The 24,691-nt window shown below is 39.5% G+C and overlaps 1 protein-coding gene across 2 annotated transcripts in view; it reads left to right on the top strand.

Annotated features, from left to right (window-relative positions):
- Positions 1-24,691, top strand: part of IKZF1 (IKAROS family zinc finger 1) — a 69,135-nt gene that overhangs the window by 18,992 nt on the left and 25,452 nt on the right. Inside the window, exons 3-4 of one of the 2 annotated variants that reach the window (XM_041411825.1) lie at positions 601-720; positions 24,504-24,557. In XM_041411825.1, the coding sequence (XP_041267759.1) occupies positions 601-720; positions 24,504-24,557 (174 nt within the window). The remainder of the gene's footprint in view (positions 1-600; positions 721-24,503; positions 24,558-24,691) is intronic. The other variant, XM_041411826.1, reaches the window with a different exon arrangement.

Below are 24,691 nucleotides of genomic sequence, written 5' to 3'. Positions count from 1 at the left end.
TACCTACACTTCACTACTTGTAGGCACAAGGACCAGCCAGAGCTTGATCTGGGGGTATTAGAGAAGCTTGCTGGAATTGTAGCTGAATTTTCAGTTAAAGATAAAACTTTATTTTTGAGATAGCTCATTTGGAGCCCCAGAATACCTGTGGGTTAGACTTCACTATGTCTTTGAAGTAAATCCAGATGTGTTCTCAAGGAGAACTTGTGGAAGAAAGATTTTTTTACCAAGGATGTCCATTTGATAACCTTTATAATCTGTCAGTCTCTGTTGGCTAAATTGGATCTTCTGAGCATAGCAGCTGGAAAACATACATATCTCACAAATATCCAAAATAGTAAGGCTAATAACTGTGTATCCACACTCAGTAAATTTGTTGGAGATATTTGTATGCATTCTTTTAAAAATTTAATTGCCCTGTATTCCTAAGAAATTTTCCCTGTGGGAGAGTGGGATTTGGTCCTAAGAATATCATGCTTTAGTAGTGTTTAGGGTTTTTTTTAAAAAAAATTATTTGGTTTGTGGTTCCTCTTATTGTATTAATTGAAAATGAGGCTACTCTGACAATGACAATCTAACTGATGCTTTCCTTACTATTAGGAAAGGAAAGTCCTCCAACTAGTGATGTCCCTGATGATCCAGATGAACCTATGCCTATACCAGAGGACCTTTCAACTAGTACTGGAGGTCAGCAGAGTTCTAAGAATGACAGAATCTTGGGTAAGATAACAAATACACTCTGATAAGAAATACTAGTAGATGATATAGCAATAATGTTAAATTACTTTTTCACAAGCTGGTAAACAAGCAGGTCCTGTGCCTTTCCATCTTCTTCAGGTGCATAAAGGATTTTGTGCATCCTTTTCTTTGGGAAATGCATTTTCACCCACAGAGAACTTATAAAGATCCTACTGTTTATCTTCTTTCTAAACCATGACTGTTGCTTGACATTCTCCCCAGGAAAGAGAGTTTTCATTCTGTGTAGGAAATGGAATTAAATATGTGGTTCCAGGTCAAAATTATATGAAGACAGATTTGACAAAAATTCAATAAATTGTATTTTTATTATTATTTTTATTATTAATTTGAATGCTAACTTGAATGTTATTGCTATTCAGATTTGTTCAGAAATGCATATTAGAACATACATAGTATTTATGTATTTGAGATTCCAGTACCTGATCTCCATTTATCTTTAATTTTTTTACCTGGGAGAACTTTAGAAAACACTTATCTTTTAGATAAAAATCCACAATTGATAAAGTCTGTTGGGTTAAAATTGTTGTCCAGAGATGACTGTGCAAAATGCTGATTATTCTTAGGGATCCCAGACTCCCAAGGACTAGCAATGGAGTAGCAATGCTGATGACTACTGTATGCACCAGCTCCCACATAGTGCACTAAAAAGACTAAATATTACTTGAGCACCATGCCTGTTTACTAGTAGGGAAGGGAAAAAAAAAAAAAGAAAAGAAAATAGGGGAAAAAAAGCACAGTGACTCCCAGAATGCTGTGATAAATGCCCTATAAGATAAAAATATTTCTATAAAGGGATGACTATCAAAGTACAAGTATTTACTCACAAATAAAAGTATTGCTCATTATTCTTGCATTCTAACATTATTGTAAGAGTAACAGTCAGGGTAGACAATTTACAGAAAGATTGCAAGTGTATTTAAACATTAATTGTTTAAGGAAATTCAGTAAAGGATACTAGGTGGAATGGGAGGCACAAAAGGCAAAATAATTAATTCAAAATAATACAGCAGGAGGGTGTCAGAATTAGGAATAGAACCTACTCCCAAACTCCAGCACAAGCTAGCAGTGAGTACATCATCTTATGCATCTTCATTTTATTTACCATTTGATCCCCTCTTATCAAAAATGTGAACAAAAATTTCAACTTCTACATGCATATTGACATACTTTAAGAAAAAAATCATATTTAAAAATGCTTTTTCACAATCTGATCACTTACTAAATGATTTATTTTTCGGTCCAAAGATCTTTGGACAAAATCTTTCATTAACTGCTTGTCTATCAACTCAGTAAAAAGAGTTATATCTCCTTTCTCCCACAGTAACTAACTCTACAAAATATTTAAGCTTTGAGTCAAAAATTAAATTTTTAAGTTCTTTGTTCAAACCCAAACACGATTTTTCATTGTGTTGAATTTTCTTTAATATACACACAAATATTGTGAAGGCCCAGCAAAGTTGAACCTTATATTTGCTGATGATGTAATGATTCTGCCAACAGTTCAGTCATATATCAATATGTACACATATTCTAAATATGATAAGTTCCATCTGTTATTCTCATGACTCAGCAATAATTAGATTACCCATGCCCTGATATTAACAAGTTTTCTACAGCCACTTTCTCTACCCTGGTCTTTTGTTTACAAGGGTTATATCCTGTAGTGAGACATTTACCATAGTCAACAGAAACAAAGACAATTCACAGTACTCTGCTTTATGGATGATCTGTAGGTATCAACTCCAATGCTTGCAATGTTTGCCTTTTCTGTAAAGCTGCATATACTTTTACCTCTTCTATTGCTCCTTTTTGCTACCTCTAAGCTAGCTGTCTGAAAACAGTATACTAAAGAAATTAATTCTCCCTTTTTACAAAGAGGATGTGAATATATGCCCCCGGCATATCAGGAGCCATATGATTGCTGTGCGCATTCTGGATCTTCATCAAAAGAAAATCTCTAGGTATAAAATAACACCTTAGGAGTGGTTTTGGCCTATATGATCCTATAGATGAGTTAGGGATGAAGGGGGCTGTCTTCCTAGGTAGGCAGTGGCATGGCAGCGTAGACAGGTTTGGTGTTTAGTACAATACTGTCATCGCCAAGTCCCAAGATCTGTTCCTCACTGCTATTTATCACCAAACTTAGGTAGACAAGAATGATCTGAAAAGTAGTTTGAAGACTGAAAGATAGCGAGGAGAGCATTGTAAAGACCCACTGATGTTATCTGATGCATCTGGCAGGTGGCAGCTAGACTGTGGCCTGTGGAAACTAACAGGCCCTGCATGAGCAGATATGGTCAGCCAACAGTTTCACTCTGTATGACTTTCCTAATGTCCCATCTGTTTCTTTCATCAAAAGGGAATCCCCTACCATTTGGATTTATTTCAACATAGGGTTTTACAGTGCATTCCACTTAACTTGTAACACCCTGAGAGATCAGATACAGCATACACCAAAGAATTTCAGTCAAACATTTAATGAAGTCTCTACATTCTGGAGGACTTTTTTGTACACATAGGACTATAGAGGTAACAATGGGAATTGTTAGTTTGTTAAATTAAAAGAATAAATATTTACCTCATCCTACTGAAATTAGGTGAGAAATTTTTCTTTAGCTTTAATCAGCCTGTGAGATAGAAATGTTCAAGTGACAGCTTGCATACTTAGATTTGTAGTAACATTTAATGAAATAATTTTTAAACCTGGAGTCAAAAGTTTAATTACCTTTCTCATCAATTTAGCATTTCAAAGGTCAAAGATTACAGGAAATAAGCTATTTTTAGAAAGAAAGATAGGCTCTACTCTTACATTTGTTTTTAAAAATCTCCTTTTGTGTTTCTTCCAAACATGTACTGAGACTTTAATGTGGTGCTACAGAGCTGATAGGAGCATTTTAAATATTTCTCCTGCTCTGAGAAGGAAGGTGTTGAAGTCCTCTACTTGCCAGATTTTATTGGTTGCCTTCAGTTTTTGAATTATCCTTTAAAATTACTATAGAGGGTGCAAATTTCATAAAGGAGGTACTCAGGGGATCACGAAATGTGTATTTTGACTTGTGTCCCCAGGCAGTGGGGATGCCCAAATCATGGGTTTCTTCTGACCAGTGCAAAAATTATCAACTGGTGTGAAGGGGTAATTTACGGAAGTAAAGTCATCAACAGTTTCTAGTAATAACCCCAAGTAGCACAGCAAAGCAGAAATGTATTGGAGGAGATGTTCTGGTCACCATCAAGGCTCTTCATTTCCTTGATGATCTTACTATGATTTTAATGTTGCAACCCCCAGAAAGCCACTATGTGTTGAGCAGCTTCCTTCTGCATGCTTAATTTCTGCTGCTCTGTCCACTAGATCTTCTTCCTTCCTTGTCCTATTCTCCATCCCAAATTTACTTCTCAGGCTAATTTGACACCTATAACATTTTATTATTTTAATCTTGTTCTTTTCACCCATGTGCTCTACAGATAGTTTCTCTAGAAAACACAGTGAACATTTTCAGCAAAGTGTGAGATTTTCACAGCTCTTTAAGGCTCTAGAGACTCTCTTTTATCATTTCTCCTAAATATCCTTTTGAAATCTTGGTCTGAGTTATTAAGAAATCTACTGAAAGTCCATTCCATTAAGAATTAGTGCTTTGCAGCCTACTTTGAACAGCCCTATTCCCCATGGTACCCTATTGGAAATAACATTTGATAATTCTCAGTCTCCGCGAGTTTCAGGTTAAACATTGTGCGCACCTTTTGTGGATGATCCGTACTGAACATCCTGTGTGTGGTGAACAGTTACAATTTAGGACTGTTTGTGCTCTGAAACTATATCCTAATTCAAGCCATGTGTGGGTAGTTAATGAGTCAGTGATCTGTAGATTAAACCCTACTTCATGGAGAAAGAGCCATTTGCTGCAGTGGTGGCATTTGTCCAGAAAGGTAAGCAGTGCCTTCCTTTGTCATAACTGCCCATTCCATAGGTGGCCATTGCTGGATAAAAAAAGCCATGTCACAGTGTCAGTGGCCTCAGAAAGAGGCTGTGGGCTCGCCATTTCTGTACAGACAGCTGTCTGGTGCTGCAGATGACCATAGACTTTAAAACAGAAGTGAAATGTTACCACTGTAGTCCCAGATTGCAGTCTGGGCCTGGAACAAATAATGTATAGAGATCTTCTTCTTTTTAAGAGGTGGGGAGAATTCATCTCACAAAATTGGGATGAAACTGTCAGACAATTGACAGAGTATACCCAAAGTAACCAGTCAGGATGATCATAGGTATCAGTAGAACAATTCATATGAAGTTTTAAAATCTATTTGTTTAAAATAAATAAATATGGGAAGAAACATTAAAAGGAAGATTTTTAACATTTTTCTCTCCCAGTGGGAAATACCAAGTGATGATGTTGCATCCCTCCCACAACTCAGTTATTGAAGCAGAAGCCTGTGTAGCTGCAGGCTTCAGTACCTGGCATCACTGGAACCCTGGCATTGCCTTCACACCCTGGGGTCCTCCCTCTCAGCCATTCATAGGTTGTAACCTGCATGAGGAGCTACTTACTGATGCAGGCAAGTGTCCCCTCTCTGAGCAGCTTCGATGCTTTATTTCCTTAAAAGGAGCTCAACCATTTGAGAGCATGAGCACAAGCATTGCTGAGGGGCCACCAGGCAACCACAACCATTGCCATTACATAAATCTACTGCAACTCACACACAGCTGGGTGGAGACAGAGTAGAAGTGTGGAAAGGCTGCAGACGGAGGGGAAAAGCGAGGAAAGACAAAAGGGGAAGTGCCCCACCCCAGCTTGCAAAATCAGTCCTGTGGTTCAGACAGGTCCAGTGCACTGGTGCCCTGGAATGACAGGAAAAGGGGCTGGAGAAAAAGACTGCTGGAGCTAAACATTTTTGCACACTCCTCCTTGTGGGTGTTCAGTGGCTATGAAGGCAGTGTCTTTTGTATGAATAATAAAGTGTGGCATGTGTGTGCCTGGACATTCAGAGAATCACATTCCAAGAGCTGAAGCAACCTGGGGGGCTGTGTAATATGTTTTATTTGCTCGGGTTTCAGATGGACATCTCTGCTGCTCAAAGGTTTGGAAGTGTGTAGAAGCTGATGAGCCTTTGTAAATAATCAGTGATAATTGCTGTCTCACCTGATGTAGCCCACATGAGAGCAGAGAGAAAATTTGTTTTTAGATGGTTTGGGGAGCTTTGAAAATTGTCTTTAACCCTCAACAATGAAACAAGGCTTGAAAGTCCAACTGAGGAGGCTTCTGAAGGAATTTAAAAACTTGAAGCTGAAATATTTAGGAACTTTTAAAAATAGGGAAGTCAGGAATCTCCCCTCTTCTTTGGTCTGAAGCCCCTATTTCTAACCCCAAAGTAACAGTCCCCAGTATGAACTGGTATTGTATGTTCTGAGAGCCTGCCAGTATGATGTGTATTTTTTTAAGGAGAATGCAGGAGATATTTTTGTCAGGATTATTTTAATTTTGTCTGCAAAACTCTTATAGGGATTTGTGTAGAGGAGGATGGGGGTGGTTTAGTTGGAGAAAGCATGTGACAAATTTCATGAACGCCCTTAAATAAGCTAGACAGGATATAAGTTATATTCCAGCCTTCAAAGGAATATTTTGCATGAACATGGTGTGAAACAGTGTGCTAGAGTGAGGTGCAGAAGACCCTGGTATGTGGGGCCGTTGGGAATTTCCTGTTGTGCCAAGAGACAAGCTCTGACCTATGTAGCGACTTAGGACTTAGAAAAATATGCATGAAGGCAAATGGAAAAATGCCCTATTGCTGAAGGTTAATTCCTCTATCAAATTTAAAAACGCTTGCTGCAAGTCATGAAGGGTGAACGTTTTCAGAATAAACTTGCAAGAAACTTGTGGAAGTAAGGGTGACCCAGCTTGGAAAACAGAGCGGCCACAGCCCCAGTGTAGGCTGTGCTGCATTATGAGCTCAGTTCTCTCAACCAGTGCAAAGCCAGATCAGGCACGAAAAAATCTGCCCTTGATGCAACCATAGCACATGACAAAATCAAAGCCTTGAGAACAGAACTGATCCTAAGAAGAGTTGTACTTTTACAATGATTTTTATTTAGTTTGTGAGAACTTTTTTACTCAGAAACTTGACAGCAGCATTATTTGTGTTGCCACTGTGTGGCAACATGATATTGCAGGAGATGCTGAAGCTATGGGTTTTTTCTCCTATTTCTCCAGAGCTGTGTAGCTTGTGGAGCTGCAGCCTATTTCATGAGCACCTGCTGGGTAAGGCTGTATTTTCATAAAAGAACATCAGCACAAAAGTCAGGAAAAGCCTGGGAACTGTGCAAGTTTTGTTTGTTCAGTGCTGGAGAGTGGCAAGCATTGCTTGAATAGGAGAGATGCAGTGTGTTTAGCTGTGTGGCTTTAGGTACAGAGATTGAGTCTGCTGATCTAAACTGCAGTGAGAGGAAGTTCTCTTTATCTGAGCAGAAGAGATGTGCCTCAGAGATAAGCCCCCTTCTAGCTCGGGAGTTAAATTTATCTAGCAGGATCTCAGCAGTGGCTGCAGCTCAACTCAGAAACACCAGGCTCTGGCTGGAAGATAGGCATATTTTAAGCTGGGAGGACACCTGTAACTGCAGCTTGCAAAAATTCAAGTGATTTTAAGGGAATAATTCTTCATCAAAAGGTTGGATTTGTCTCCCAACATCAGCCACCCCTCTGTTCTGTGTTAATTCTTGCTTGCTCTTTGTTGTAGGCTTGCTTTTTATGCGTTTTACCTTGAACAAGTTTTCTCTCACCCTGAGTGCTCTTGACTGCAGCCTTACCAAAAACTTTACTGCTGGACTGAGGCACAATGCAGGGACTACTTGCCCCTACAGAGGTGATGTTTCAGAACCAGCTGCTCTTTTGGTCTTGTTCAGCCACTCCTCATATTTCTGTCATTTCAGCTCCTGCTGTGGTGGCTCCCTGGGAAGAGATGGTTTCTGGCTGCAGAGGACCTGCAGCTATGTTCTTCCCTCAGATATGAACTTCCCAGGCTCTGTCCCACAGTAAAATGTGCAAACACGGTGTCACTCTGGCTTGATCCACCACATTTGAGATTTGCAAGGAATGATGTGCAGCGTGGCCATGCCTGCACAGTTTTCCCCAGTGTAGAATAAGCCCTTTATGATAAAGAGAGGGGATGGAAGAACTCCTTTTTGGAGCTGTAGTCCTAAAGCCAGGAGTGAACACCACTCATTGCAGCAGGACAGAGGTTTGTTCCCAAACCTTTTCCTTTGAGTTCACTATGTGAGGTTTCCTGAAGCCTCAGATGGCCTCTCAGGAAAAAGCTTTGCCTGGCAGGCAGTAGATAGGTGTGACATAGCCACCAGTGCAGACTTACCCTCAGGAAGTCATTTATGGTGAAGATGTGCAAGCATAAAAAGTTGTTAACTTGTGAAGGTGGATCAGCTAGCATCCCAGAATTTTGGCTTCCGGACAGAGATTATTGGAAACTGTCATGCTTCGTCCAGCTGTCTTCCTGAACAAGTGAGCAGAACAACAGCCCAAAAGCAGGCTAGACCTCAGCCTGCAATGCAAGACATCCTGCTGCTCCCTCCCTCCCTTGTCTCCTCCTTCACCCACACATTCTGTGGATTCTGTGTTATAAAGGTTCACATGCAGGAACACAGTTCCTAGTAAATTAACCCTGGTGTGTGCTTACTTCTTTATTTTTTACACATTTCGAAGTAAGGAATAATGCCCAGTTCTTGTATTGCAGTTAAGGGTGATGTTTCTCAAAAATATTTTGTTGTCTAAGTTGCCTGCATAAAAAGAGATCCCAAGAAGGTGTCTTATCTATCCTTTCACCATTAGCCATAGTGTCATCATGGGCACCTAATAGGAGTTTTGGAAGTGAATAACTCATACTGTATTGATGAAAATGAGATTTCAATCCTAACATGGCAAAATCCATGCCTAAAAATTGGATTAAGAACCTGATTGAAGGATTGGAGAAAAAAAAAAAAGGCAGAGCAAGCACAGAGTTATTCTCAAATTCCAACCAGAACAGGCCTGATCTAAAAATAAAAGTTTAGGCACATGTTTTCCTCTTTGTTTTTCACATACCATTTCTCTTGTTTCTCTTCCCTCAAAGATAGTCCATAATTATCTTCCTTGAGAATTGTAATAAATGTCGCAAAAATGGAATAATATGACAGCATGAATTAACTTCCACTCTTCCAAGCCATACCATATATCAGAGTAAAAAAAAAAATAAATAAAATGAAATAAAAAAAGGGAAAAAAAAGGAGAAGAAACTGAAGGGTAAGGAGAACTTTCACATGAACCTTTTTTTTACCCTGGAAATGTTACTTGTTACTTCTGAGGAAGTGGCTCTTACCAGAGATTTCAGTAACTTCTAGATTATTTCATGGAATGATGTGAGAAACTCACTTGTTCCCTGACACTTCCTTAAAAAATAAACAGTAACTGAGATCCTTAGAACAAATTTTTAATTCATTCATATAACAGAGTATCTGCACATAATTTTGCCCTCTCTGCTGATTAAGTAACAACAGAAATGTTTAATGCAATGAAAAGGTTGGTTTAAACTAAAGTTGGTGACACTTTCAGCTTGTGTTGCAATTAATAGAAGAGGAAATATTCATTCTCCATATTTCATCATTTACAAGCATCCTGTGTTTGTAAGAAGCTGTGATCAGCCAACATCACTGCTATGGATTTGAACTTCCCAAATCTTTGGTGGTTTTTGAGTTTTGGGGGTTTTTGTCTAAGCTAAGAGTTTTGTGTTCTTATTTTTCATAGTGGCTTAGGGGTTTTTTGGAGGGAGATCTGTCCCTTCTCATTCACAGTACTGTGCACCTCAGCATTATATGGGCCAAGTTATGGAGCCTGTTTTTTCCTGATCTGAATATGTTGCAATGCTCGGAAGTGGTGGTAGTGGTTGGCATTGAAGCAGAATGGTTTCATTAGCACCAAAATAGGGACTGTGAGCTGGGGAACACTGCTGTTTCTGTGCCCCTCATGCTGCATCTGCATTTCAGATACATCTTTCCAGTTCTTTCCATATGAAAATTTTTCAGGGGAAAACAACACATGCATCTACAGAATTCACTATGACAAATACGTTTGCCTTATTATGGGGTGCTTGGGTTTTGTGCCCAGGTTTGCAAAGAGAAAATACCAATGAGACTGAGGGAAGTGTCAAATTGGGCATGATCCGTCTGTACTCTGGCCTCCAGTAGGCTGTTATTCACAATTCACGTTGTAAATGTCTCTGTCTTTCCAATGCAAAGCACTTCTCCCAGTTTTCTCAGACTGAAGCCATGAGCAGAGAAGTGAGAGCATCCCTTCCCCACTGATATGGCATCTTCCTTTCTGAGTCAGAGTTTGTTCTTTTTCCTGCCATTTGTAACTGGCACCTCCCATGGCTGGATGGTGGAGAGGAGGTGGTGAAGCCTTAATGGCCAGCATGGTCACTGGAGCTTTCTCTGCTGCAGGTGTGGATCTACAACATTTTATCTAGAAGTCAAATAGGAACTAGGCTTTTCTGAGTGGGGGGGTTGAGTTTCCTGCCCATTTGTCCACATAATGGCAAGTAGAAGTAAAAATGAGAAATGATAATTGTGCTAGCAAAAGGCTTCAGTGGCTTTGGAGCCCAACACATGAAATATATGAGGGTGGAATAATGGTAATGAGGCATTACCTCTGTTGTAGTATCGCATTTGTTTAATCTTGCCACTACATTGCTAGTAGATCCTAGTAAAATTGGTATCCTATCATGGGCTTATTGTGGTGTTAAGTGGAATTCTTTTTCTCCTTGCAAAACAGACTAGAGAAGTCTGATGTTGTTTATTCTGTAATCACACATTAATGAGTCTGTACATTTGCTGTACCATACAAGCATTAATAATAAGCTCTTTCCTGTGTTCAAAGAAAGAGACTGAATTATGCCATACATGATACAGCCCTTGGTGTTTAGAAGACAATGCAAATATGCTTTTCATTTCTAAAGCTTTTTATAATTCATTAATTCTCTTTAATACTTCCTTTGAAATTTGAAATGACTATGTATTTTGCAGCCATCAGGACCCATTTATTCCATATTCTCCCCTTTGCATGTTTATATGTACACACATACACATATGTACATACAAATATGTGTCTGTCAGCACACAAAATTATGTGCCTGCAAAACCAAGTTCCTCTATGTTTATGTCTCTGTAAAAACAGTACACATGTGCAAAACAACATTTATCTTGAAAGCTGAGCTTTTCCTTCTTCTTTAGACCAAGCAAACGTATACTCTGCAACATAAACACATGCCATAAAAATATTTTTTTCAAACCTAAAAGAGGAAAAGGTTAGTTCCTGCTAGCTTGTCTGTATCCCTATAAGAAACCTAACTGTTAATTCCATTTGGGAAGTGGGTAACAGCTGAGGAAGATCCGCTTGTACCTACTGTGGCTTTTGTAGTCTGTGTAAAGTGGCTGGGCCAAGGCAGCTGTGAAGGTCATGGTACAAGAAGGACCATGAAGGAATTCATGAAGATAGAGGGAGATGGAGAAAGGAGGGAGAGAAACACACATGCCCCCAAGTCTTCCTGCCAGCATTCTTTGCCTGAAAAGGCTCTCCTGCCTGCCCCTACTGGCTTAGCAGTGTGGGGTACATGAGTCCTGAGGATTCTCCCCTGCAGCTTGCAAGTGCTATTCCTCCTTGCATTCAGGGGTTCTATTTACTTGATTCCTTGCAGTATTATAGAAGTAAGGTCTGTAATGGAGAGACAAGGAAACATTCATGAAATGTTTTTTCCCAGAAGATTCTTTTGCAGTCCTATACCAAATTGATGACTGCATAGTGAAGTTTTGGGGGGCATATAATACCCACAGAGGGAGGAAATGGTGACATATTGAAATAATCTAATGGAAAATGCAGATCTAATATCTTGTGTTTCTCATCTGAGATACAGCTTTCCACTGAAAGCTTATGCATGCCTAACTTGATAACTTTTTTAGAGATGTTTCAGTAGCTAACTGAGCTAACAAATACAAAAGCACAGTCAAAAGTACCAGTGTAAAGAAGGTAGTGATGGACTCCTCTGCTTTTCTGTCCCAGAAAGCAATTTGTATTCAGGGAATCTCCTTATGCACATTTTGGGGAGCTTCAGGTAAGTTCAAGATATAACTCCTCACAAACACCAGGCTAGTTGAGCACAATGCAGTCCCCTGACTTCTGTGTGAGAACTCATGTTTTCTCTGCTATGGTGGTTTTTTTCACTCCTCTTTTTTGCCCTCAGTGAGACAGAGCACAGATAGTTGGCTACTTCCTGAGAACACAGTGATCCTCACATTTTGGGCTGCGGGTTGTGTTTTTCACGCTCAGGCATAGGATGGGAGTTAATCAGATAGCCATGGGCAGCTCTAGCAAATAGCACATTTGCATCAGCAGAAGGTAGTTTCAGCAGACTTGCCAGGAAGGTTTTCTGCAGCATGCCACCATCCTGCCCTACTGACAGGCACTGCACATTCATTTGACAAAACAGATGACAGTAGAAAATGAAACTTTTAACGTTCTCTTTTTAAAACACTTGAGAAGCACCTTACCCTGAAGGTGTGAGCTTGTGATTCACATCAGCTTTCCATGATGAATTTGAGGTAAAGGAATTTGAAGCTATGGATGAGCCATACTTATTTATCCAGGTGTCAAGGAGAGCTCTTAGAACCACTCTAATGCAAGTGACAACCCTGATGACTAACAGTTTCCAAGAGTCCAAAGGCCTTCAAGTAGAATATTTGGATTACTGAGATTTGAGTGTCTTATTTGCTCAGAAATAAACAGCCATTACAATTTTGTCTTTTTGTGTTGGACAAGTAACTTCGTATTCAAAGCTGACTTTTTCTCTCTTCTAAATGAACAAAGCATCATTCATCAGTCACAGATTTTTTTCATTTTTCCATTTGCCTCACACTTAGTCCCACCATACTGTCTGGGTGTCAGTATAAAATTTAGGTGCTTTATGAATCCTAGGTGGGGCACTGCTGATGTACTGTCTCTGGCTTGGTAGCAACAAGGAGCTGCAACTTGGTAGTTCATGGGAAAGAAGGCTTCCTGATATGTTACGGCATGTTAGGACACACATTTGTTTCTACCCTGAAAATCCATCATATTTGCTGAAAACACAATGCAATGTCTTATCGTGTGGAATATTTGAAAAGCACCTTCAGCATGAACTGGGGAGATGCTTTTAAAAAGATTCTTCCAAGTGAAAGGCGCTTATGCTGGCTAGGGCACGCGACTAGGAGCAGAGAGGAAGTTTGACAGAAACTTTGCATGCTAGACATTTTCAAATATTCCATAAATGCTGAGATGGCAGGAAATGCCAACAATGATAGTTTAAATAGATCATTAACCCTTACAGGAGACCAAGTTTGATCACCCACTGAATGCCTGGCACCAGTTTTCACAGCACAGATCTTGTTCTAGTTGCATATAATTGTGTGTCCTTTGTCCATTTTAGCTCTTGCTGTTGGTGTAAGGCTGAGAAAGGGAGTGAATTAAGCTTGGGGTTTTTCTAATGCCATTTTTTTCCACTTGTTTTGTTGGGACTTTTTTTAATTCTCATTTTACTTTGTGGCACAGGGCTACTGGAAAAGAACCTCTGTTAATCTAAACACTGCACAAACACTAACAGAAAACCCCAAAGAATTTACAGTCTAATTAAGGCTATATATATATACATAATTGATTAATTAAGCTTTGCAAGTCCTAGCCAAGGTAAGTGTAAGGTAGGGCAGAATGAAATGTAATCAATTCTGCTGTGCAATCTAAACCATATGCAATATTCTGGAGACAAGAGAGCAAACTTGTTTTTCTAACAGATGCAGCAAAACAGTCTTGTGTGTTCTCCTCCAGGGTGCAGTGGGATTGGTTTGGTTCAAAGTATTCAACTTTGTTTTAAACCACATCTCTTCAGCTTGAAAAATAAGATTGAAATATATAAAGCAGGTGAAAATAAATAAATTAAGGATTTGGTGATTGTACATGAGGGAGTAAAATAAATATTGTCAATGAATTATTAGATCACTTGGGGGAATCAGGAAATAATTAGTTTCCTGACTTCTAATTAGTCTAGGTTTTAGTACAGCAGAGCAACTTACTGTATCACTTGGACTTCTGGAAAAAGAGGATGACTGATTCCAAGCTCTGTGCCTGGCTTTGAAAGGCAGAAATCCGGGGTTGTATCAGTTCAGTGAGTGAAATTTCAGCCTGGTGCTGATGTGACAGAAGTGAGTGAGGCTGGTCTTGGGAGGCTGGGGCAGCTGAAGATAAAGTAGGGACATATGCCCAAATTTCAGGATATCAAATGTATACTCTGGTCCAGACTTTTCTTTATGCTGAGATGCTTCTGAAGATCATTTGCACTTAAGAAAAAATACTCTAGCAATTTGGTTTTGGAGTGAGCTTTCACACCTCTTAACTGAACGTGTATGAGAAGCACAATGCCGCTGAACTGGAGATGAGAGTTTTCAGTTTCAGGTCATTTCCCACACCAGAGGTAAAGGCTGAGCCCCTCTCTTCTCTCCTTTCTCAGACCACTGATTTTTTTGCCATGCTGACCTCAGTGTGGAGGATAATTAAGAACTGCTTTGGCTATTAAAGAGCTTATGCTTTTTTTTTCCTTGAGGTAGTTGCCTTTGAGATTTTTACTTCTCACTTGGAACAGAGTGATAGCATGTGAAAAGGTCAGTTGAGGATAAATAAAATTTCTTTCCTGATTCTGCATCAGTCTGAGGAAGAAAAAGTTTACTTATTGACCTTGAACAATCCTGGATAAGGAAGAGCAGGCTGAGGGCTCCAATCATTTGCTATCCAGTATTTTATGGGTAGAACCAAGTTTATTAGACTGGGCAGTAATTTATACCTTTGTATAATTCTGTGGGATGTGTCATAGACTATGAGTAGCATTTTCACAAATACCTAAGTTACATAATTTTTTGGAGCTACAGCTTCTGCCTACTCCATGGTCTCTAATCTTCTTCCATGGAACGCATACTGGGAGGGTGACTAGCGCATGGCCAGATTTCATCTTTATTAGTTAGGACACTTGAGGGGTTGTACCTGGATAAAGCAATCACTCAAAGCAGCAAAATGGCTTTTGAGTTCCCCATTTAAAAAAAAAAAAAAAAAAAAAAAAAAAAAGTCTTATCCCCATTTAAAAATAATTGAAAAATGTGCAGATAGGGAAGTAAGGGCACATGATGGATTAAATGTCTTTCCCATGGCCACACAGGAAGTTACTAAGCTAGGAATTAAACCTAGATTTTCTCAGTCTGCATCCAGTGCCTTGCCCCCATTTCAGGCTGTAAAATTTTGTTTATTATCAAATTCTCTGTAGGCTGAAGCAGTAGGACAGTGAGTGTGAGAATGAGAAATATTAGAGAATAAATACTATTAATAATTGGTGAGAAACTGAGAATAGTTCTGGATCAAGTATTACCCATTTCTATTGCTATATAATGTTCTCTTTTTCCAAGTTTACATCAGCATAAAAATCCCCTTGTGATATTGTTCCTTAACCAAACTGCTTATGCCTTTCCCTATGGCTAGGGTTGCAATGGAGCCCAATGCTTAGCTGTTTCCAACTGTTCTGGTTTGACAGTAAGTAACATTATGACTGGATTGGCAGAAAAGTGATTCTATTTATGCCTATTTTGCTTTACATTTCTCATCCAAAGTCAAACAGAAAAATTACATCAACTTCCCGTGGAGAACATCCATTTTTTCTATTTTCTCTCTTACCATGCTCATTTGAGTTAACAAAACATTATTTTTATTGAACTGCTTCATGACTGAATTCTATCCTTGCAAATGCTGAACTACATCAAGAGGGGTTCCATTGAAGTGGAAACCAGACCAGGACCAGTAAAGCCAGAAGAAGGCAGGTCATGCCCCTAAAATCTGAAATAATGAAATAAGCAGAAGCCCATATCTATAGTAGGTAGGATACGACAAGCTAGGCAAAATCATCACAGTCATCATAGTTCCTCTCACGTAAATGTACTGGGTATTTCACAGCTTGGTCGTTGCCAGCCCTGCAAGAACAATGCACTGTGCAAACTCTGCCCTTGTAGACTAGAGGTATGGTGCTGTACCTGTAGGCAGCTGGGAGAGCAGTAACAGCTGCAGGATGGGACATGCAGTGCAGGTCTCCAACAGCAATTCCATCTCAGGGACTGTTGCCATTCACTGGAGGATAGTGCTAACTCCTTCCTACGCAGGTAGGTAGTCCCACATATCCCATATTACATTAACTTTAGCTGAAGAAATAAACACTGCTCAAGTGGCCCAAGGATATTTTCTAATTTACAGATAAATGGTAGAGAGAAGAGCTGAACCTGCTGATATTCTGTGTTCAAGAGTATTTCAAAGAAAGTGAAACCTTACTAAAACCCATTTCTTATCACCTCCTGACAGACTCTTTTGTGGGGAATAGCCCCAAATGGTTTTGACAGTTCTTCTAATAAGGTAGCTTTCATGCAGTGAGGAACAAATAAATATACCACAGTACACCTTTGTGTAACACTCATGTCTTTATTTACATGCAGGATTTAACCCCTATCTTCCTGAGAAACTACAAAATTCAGTTAGTCACCAGATAAGACAAAAACTGGAGCTTGACTCAAAAATTATGCATAACTGTTAGTGTTATGATCTTTATAGAGGGTCATTTTTTACTTTCTGCTTAGTTCTTTGTCAGACAAATTCTTGCTGAAAAGTCCCTAAGAAATGGAAGAGTGTAAAAAGCTGGTGTTCTCACTCTGTTCTTAAAGAAGTCCATGCTCTGTTTTGTATCTATTTTGCCTGGAAATGAAGAAGAGAAAATCCTACATGTGAATCTCAAACGTTTTCTTCTCCAGCCAAGTTTCATTCTGAACAAGTGGGACACATGATCTCAGTGGAAGGACTTCCTAAGTTGTCTGCTCCATCCACTGCCAGCCAGGCGGGATTGCCCAGTTAGGCAATCCCTACTCTGCTTTAGCCAATTTCCTTCTGTACTATTCCATCACTCTGTGCCCCACAGCTGCCTTCAGAAAAAAAGACCATTGTCTAATTGTGCCTTTGATATGAAGGTAAGGAAAGGGCTGGTGGTTAGTTCAGGTTTGGAGGCGTTCAGCTGCACACAGAGAACCACAGTTTGATGCCTGTCTTAAAGCAGGTGAGAAGGGAATACATGTCAAGTGTGTGAATGTCAGAGAGGAATAGTAATCTGGAAAATTACTGGAGAAGCAAAAAAGGGCTAAATCTCTCTAATTTTTTTTCTTTTTTTTTTTTTTTTTTTTTTTTTTTTTTTTTTTTTTTTTTTTTTTTTTTTCTCTCAAAGCCACTAAGTATAATTCCTGGTCTATGGTTCCCTTTATGTCACTTCTCCATAATTCTTAGCATTTCAGTTGGGCTGCTATCTCTTGGCTGCTTCCTCTTTTCCTGCTTTCCTATATTTCATTATTTGCCGTTCTTCCTCTTAGAGTACTTTTATAACGGAGTGAGGAGGATGTGGAAATGTTACAATGTGACACACAAACTGCAGTGTCACAACTGCAGTTCTTTTGTTTCACCTCCAGGAATACAAAGAAGCAAATCAGAGTGGAGAGGCAGGAGTGGATAGATGAGTGAAGGAAGGGAGAGATTTATAAATAGGGAAGAGAAATGACAAAAAGTCAGAAAGTTTCCAGCTTGGTAACTTGAGATAATATCTTTCCACATAGTTAATCCCAAACTGAACCATCACTGTGTTCTTGAATGCAAAGGAGAGATGCAGGCAGTACCAGTGTAGAGGCCTCCCACAATACTGCTGCAACAGAGGAGATAGAGTCATGATGTGTTTTTGAATTTACCTGTAGAGATGAAAGCTGAGCAGAGATCTAGACCTGTATTGTGCACAGTTCTTAAAACTGTCCTTTCAAAACAACAGACAAACAAATAAATAATAGAACCTCAAAAGAAAAACTTAGGGCCCATGTCTATATGTGAAGTAAACCTTTGGAAGATAACATGGTTGAAAATGAGATGCTGTAGCTTTTTTGAGATATCAGGCAGCTGGAAAAACTCACTCTCAAGGATTTTTTCCAGCTGCTTCCTAGGGCACGCATTAGTTAGAGGAGCTTCTCTTCTCTTCTCTTCTCTTCTCTTCTCTTCTCTTCTCTTCTCTTCTCTTCTCTTCTCTTCTCTTCTCTTCTCTTCCTCTTCTCCACTAGAGAACCTTTCAACTTGAGCAAATTAAAGTTACATCATAGCAACTGGTGTAGAAGTTGATCCAAACTTCTAGACCATGACAGATGCTAAGGAGATAAACAACTGTGGGTAGGGAGGAAATATGTCCAGACTGCTCTTTGAGGAAGGAGTTAGAGGAACAGTAGGTAAAGGTTTCCTGTTAAGCCAAGGGGACAAGGGGGAAGCTGTAGTACCTTCTCAGCTATGGCTGCAATTGGACTCAAGTTTCACAGCATTCTCAGTGTGGGTTTACTTTTTCTCTACCCCGCCCAGCACCCCACCATGGGAAGCTCAGGTTGTCTTAAAAATCTGAATATCACTAAAATTCGAAGAGATTTAAGCTCCCAGATAATTTTGATACTTCAAAATTGCTCTCCACTGCAACACAGTTGCTTCCAGTGCTGCAGTGGACCAAGGATTTCAGAGTCTCCCTCTGCTGCAGATTGGAAAGCAATAACTGAACCATTTCTGGGATTTGAAATGCCAGTACAGGTCCTTTTTATTAACTACTGCAGTACTGATCAAGTTACAGGTTATAAAAAACAGAGTTTGTGAGGAGGTAACAAATTCCTGCTTGCACATGCAGGTTAAACAGATGAAGCTTCTGAGGTGACTGGATGCCCAAGATTCAGATACAGAGCTTGAGACAGTGGTCTGATTTCTTAGTGGATCAGCATTTTCCAGGGTGATCTGTTTTCAGATAATCTAGTTTCATTAGTATCTGAAATTGGGGTGCCTCAAAACATTAGCTGATTTGTAAAAATCTTTTGCTGATAGACAGGTGTTTAAGGAATTGGAAAGCTTATTGAAATGAGTGGAAGAGTGTTTGAACACAAGTTAGACCTCATTGGATTACTCTGTTCTGCACCTCATCCACAAATAAAGCTTTTGATGGGATAATTTCTGTTGCCTGAATTATATAAGTTTCTGATGTTCATAATAATCAGTTTTGGGCTCCTTGTCACAATTTACTTGGGAAATTGGAAATATTGGAAAATACTCAGTTTAAAAACTATTATTTTGAAAGACTTGTCACTTGAAGCTCTGCCAGCAAGGTGTTGGCTTGGATGATTTGTTGTTCTCTAAAAGTTTAGAAAATGTTTGCATTTTGATGTAAGATATCCTGTATGGTTATTGTGACTGTCAGAAGATGGTGATCTTGACTGTGTTTACAGTGAATTTCAAACGTCAGATTACTGATTCAACAGAGGTAAAATAATTTTAAAACACCTTTTACACTCACCAGCCTTAGACATTGCTGAAGAATTGTTCAGAGTTTGAGGAAGCTGCACCTGAGTGGATTGCCTTTCTCTTCTGGAAGCATGGTGATACCTACACCAGAAACTCAGCTAAACTTCAACTCTGCAGCATAGTTACTTTCTGGTTTTGGAGACAAACTTCAGGAATAGGGACTCCTGAATTCAGTGGTTTCAAATCACAGATGAGGTGTGATTGCAGAACAGAGTTAGGAAGTTCAGCTAGGATGCTGTAATATCTTTTATGTATAAAATTATTTAGTCTTAACACCTAACATATTTTTTCCACATCTTTCTGAGAAACTCATCTTTTTAAAATATTATCTCCTTCATCATTTGCAGATCGCTAGTGGAATCTAGGTTTTTCTCTTAACACTGCACTCAAAGACCCAAGAAAACAGTATTTGACCTTGCAATTGTTGTATATCTCACAGAAGAGGCATCCAATGTCAGGGATGACTTATCATAGCCACAGTGTGGTTAAGGATGGATTCTGTTTAGGAAAGGGAAGGTGTGCTTGTTTTTCCTGAGGTAAAAGCAAGAAAACTGCAAGCATGGAAAATGATATAGAAGTGAGGAAAGACAAGAAGTCTCTTAAAAATATGCACTAAACTCAGTTTGTAGATTTTCAGAATAATCCAGATCGCTGAGTGCTTGCGAGTTCCCCAGCATCATTTGGGGTTTCTTGCCGTTTCAACATAGAGGACTGATTGCCAGAGAGGGAGTACAGGTTGCTGTAGCAAAGCATTGTCTGTGATACACAGTGGGAAAGAATTGATATTGTCCCAACATTTTTCCCCTCAGGGGCTATCACATATGTCCATATTCAGAGAATTTATTTGACATTTCTGTAGAAAAATATTTGCCTCTTCCCCAGAAGATGTAGATTAGGATTTCTTTTTTCTGGAAGGTTGAGTACACTCTAATCAAATAAACAGCAGTTTAGTTTGCAAAACTTTCTCATGATATTTCTAAAATCCAAAAAGAAGAATCTTCGATAGCACCTGGAAAAATAACTGAGCACTCAGGGTTAACAAACCTAAAACAGGCTTCCTAATTCAGCATCAACTTCTTTGCGCAGTCCTCAGAGAGAACATCTACTTTATCACTCATAAAGTGATGACTGTATTTTATTTGCGTTAGTCTAAAATAAGCTTTCGATATCCCTGGGGTTTTTTTCCCCTTTGTCATATGAGGGAGGCACAGAAGACTCTGCTCAGCAATTTGTTTTTAAAGTAGGCAAGATAATAAAATTTTCATAGTGTATTCCCTCCCAAGTGCTGAAATGGCTGGGTTCCTCCCCATTTCATCCTCTGACCTCTTCTCAAAAGAGGACATTGACAGTGCAGAGCTTTGGCATGACACACAAAGGCACCTCCCCAAACCTAAACACAGCTGCTTGGTCTAAATTTAGATCTACTGACCCTTTGACAGCTATGGGGAACTATGTACATTGGTGAAAAATGTTACTCAAGGCATCATCATGGTAGCTGAATGGTCCCTGGAAAAGTCCCTGTGTCCGTTCACTGATAGTGAAGGCACAGCACATTGTTAACATGCATGTCCTTGTTAATACGGATGGACTTGCAAGGGCCTGCCCTGAGACAGGGTAGCTCTGTGCCACTCTAGGCACAAAAATAAGGATATGCAAGCAGCTTACTGAGTTGGTACATGAAAAGGGGAGAGTTTGCAAAAAAAGGGCTAACTTTGCATTCAGGGCAAAGCAAACCTAAGTTCTCTGAAGGAATATCCAAAATAGTTCATCTCCCTGCTTTCCCTGAACCACAGAACCAAGGGCACTTCATTGCTGCCAAGTGGTAGTTTTGTTCTTCAGGGCAGCAACTTTTGCCTTCATCTGGTACCCGACCAATACCCTCTGTGCATATTCAGATTTCACAGGCTTTTCTCTTGGTCAAGCAAGCTTAAAACTCCCCTTCTAACTACAGGCCACATTTTTTATATGTAACTGATCACCTTGTCTGTTTTTAATCGTGTTTCTATACTTTTTAAGACCTTTGCTGTGTTAAGGGATGACCACAGTAACTCCCAGAAGAGCCTAGCTGTTTCTTCCATCTTCTGGAGCTTCTGGTCTGCCTGTTGAATCTCAGTATAGTCATTCCTCTTCTCCAAAACATTAATCTTTGCAGGTGCATACTCCTTTCCTGTTCTCCCAGCTACACGTGCGACTGCCTTTAGCTAGAGTTTTGTTGCATTAGTTGAAGATGGGTCAACACCCATGACTTACTAAACGTGCTTTGTGGAAGGATTATAGAAGGGAAAAGCCTTATAAATGTTAGGTTATCATATATCTGAGGCTTTGCTGTTCCTGGATAACTGTTGCTGTGTGGGGAAGACCATAAGCTGCAATGATTGTGCCTGTAGTCTTTTTGGAGAAAGCAGCTTTGGAGGTTCCAGTCTCAGGACATGGGCATGTGTGTTCACAGACACACCTGTGTGAGCTGAGAATGTTTTCAAGTATGGTAGTTTTTTACCTTACTGTTGTGCATTGTTACTTAAGGTTACTTTGTTTTTTAAAAATTTTCTGCTAAGGGCCCTTTTACTACTCCCTCATCCTTTAATGCCCATATTTAAAAAATTAGGTGAAAGCAGAAGAGACAAAAAATTTGAGAATGAAAAGTGCTATTATTACTATCATTTGTCAGCAAATTTTTCTATCCAGTTTGAAAGTGTTCCCAGCTTACTTCTCAAAGCAGAGAAGTATCAATAAAGCCTGTTACCAGCAAACCTGCAGCAGTTCCTTCAGCTTCTCCATCATGCAGCCAGTAAAAGATGCAGAGTATTTCCAATCTAGGAAGCATGGATTACACATACATGTAGAACTTGAGAAACAGGTTAAGTATGGCATTTCCTGACAGTGCTCTTTCTCTTGTCTTTAAAGTCTAGTTTAACTTGTAGTTCAGATGATGAACATCAAAAGCCAGGTAGTTAACTGTCCTTTAGAAAAACAACTTGAATCCAGTACAAAATGTACCAGGAAGTGTCACAACAAAGACAAGAAATATGAACTAGACCAGCCCCTTGGTTTGGTTACAGATCATTTCCTACTGAAACACAAATTTAGAAAAGTGTATAAAAGGCACGTATCTTCAAGTATATTTAAGGGCATTATTTGAATCTGTCTTTAACCAATACACCTTTACTTGTCCTTTAGAAAATTCCTCAGGTAGCTAACAGGAGGCTGCTGGGAGAATGTACAATGGAGCAAAAGCCACTTTTTCTACCTAGAGAGAACATACTTTTGTTCACTTGTTTGATTCCATACAGTTTGATTTCACTGCAGCCCCTAGAAAAATATGTTGATGTTTTGCAATGCAGTGAAGCACAGTTCCCTGCTCCTTTCTGCTGAGGACAGGCTGTGCATGCTGACAGGCACTGGTGCTGGCTCACGGGGTGGGCACCTCCCCCAGACAGAAGTAGGGAGAAGTTGCAGTCATGGGTAATGACATGGGTGGAGCTCCTCACACCAGTTGTCCCATGGGAGATAGCTTATCTGTGGACGCCTGTGTTTCTGGAATAATATCCATTTGATTGAAAGCCAGAATTAGAGTAAGGAAGAAATTGGCTGCCAAGGGCTGATTGGCACTTGGAGTTAAAAGAAGCAGCATGGACCCCGTAGTGAGGATCTCCTTATCCATCAGCACCAGCCTCTCTACCTGAAGGTGTGTCCCAGCAGTTCCTGCTACTACTCTTCCTTCTGTTATTTTTGTTTCCCTTTGAATGCCCTCTAACTTTCAGCATTTTACACAGAGACACACCACAAATGCTTGATTAGCACGGCCAAGGTAGTGCTTATGTAGAAAGGAGGGAGCAGAAGAGTAATTTTTAAGAGCACTTGGGTGCACCTGCTTTTTCTGTAGCTAAATAACCAGTTAGTTTGAACAGTCCCATCTCTGTTCTGTTGTGCCATCAGAATTAGACTGAAGAAGAGCTCAAGGCATTGCATTATGATTCCTCTGCCCAGACCTTTTGTTGTCATTTTTCACACCCACACAATTATTCTTCTTGCTTTAGAGCTCATAAGGGAAAGAAACTATTAATGGAAACATAATTTAACTTAAAGAATTGGTCATCATTGTTTGTTGTCAAGTCTGGCTGGCGAATAATGACTCCTTAAATATTCTGTGGAAAGACAACTTTCATTTCTGAGGATGGCATCCTACACAGTGCAGTGTTATTGTCAGGTGAGAACAGAGCTGATGCCACAGTAAATGACCATGATATAAAAAGGAAAGGGAGAAGGATTTCAGTGCATAAAATCAAGTGCTAAAATTTTTGTATGCTGTTACAAAACAGAATAGCTGTTGTGTCTTGTATCAGAAATAACAGGTGGGATTGCTGACAATATTGTTTTCTGAGTACCTATGTAAACAAGATGAGATCCTGTCTGCATTTATTGACACATGTTGGCATGATGAGGTGATTTATTTTGGCCTGATAAGTGGGGCTTCTTCATCTTATTCTGCCTTTTTAGCAACGTTTTCTATTTTTTGTTAGAAAGGATGGTGTTAATTTTTTTTTTCTCACCATTACAGTGATAAGCTACTGTTCAAATCAGTCAGGTGGGATTGCTGGTTGAATAGTTGTGGTGTGTTCATGAGAACTCCTGGATTTTAAAGCTATGATTTAAGCATCAACTAATATCAACAAAATACTTCTGACTTATCTTGGAATAAAAAGTGAGCCATGTAAACAAAAAATTACAGGCACCCAAACTATTTGCAGACACTTGAAGAGAAATCTCTCTCTGCTCTTGGCTACAAAGTACAAACAAGACATTTCATGACACAAAACCAAATTATTGGGATTGTTTTCAAATAAAGTCTAAAGGATAAGTTCTTAAAGGCACATATATGCCACAAGATACAGTTTAGTACTTACTTGGATAAAAGGTCAAATCCCATTAAAAATCAAAGAACTCTATTGTTTAAATGCCTCAGAAGCTTCAGTGTGATTTGTCTTTTCTGCTACTCTTTAAATACCTTTGTTAGCCAGGTCTTAATGCTTTTTACTTTAAAAATCCCATTGGAGAACAGTATGACTTGGGAGGTGAATGCCCCGTTCCAAACTGAATTATGGCCCAGGTACTGAGACCTATACCATTGCCAAACTCTCAAAAAACTGAAAGCATTTTACAGATGGGAGGGATTCTCATAGCTAAAAAAGAAGGTAAATTGGCAGTGGATTGTAAACAAATTACTAATTGTTCCATGCATCTTTTTTCCAGCTGCCTATTTCTCTGTCCTTCGAAAGCCACCCTCTACGTCCAGTTTCCCAGGAGGTCTGTTTGGTTTCTCCTTTCTGCTTGCTATCAACTCTTTCACCCGTTGCAAAATGCCTCCCTTCCATCTCCACATTGCTCAGCTCTTCCCAGGGAAGCGTGACGCTGTCTGCTCTCACACCATCCTGCTCTCG

The sequence above is a fragment of the Onychostruthus taczanowskii genome, unplaced genomic scaffold (genome assembly GCF_017590055.1).
Source record: "Onychostruthus taczanowskii isolate IOZ18803 unplaced genomic scaffold, ASM1759005v1 scaffold37, whole genome shotgun sequence".
NCBI classification, from domain to species: domain Eukaryota; kingdom Metazoa; phylum Chordata; class Aves; order Passeriformes; family Passeridae; genus Onychostruthus; species Onychostruthus taczanowskii.
This window is presented reverse-complemented; position numbering and strand designations above follow the sequence as displayed.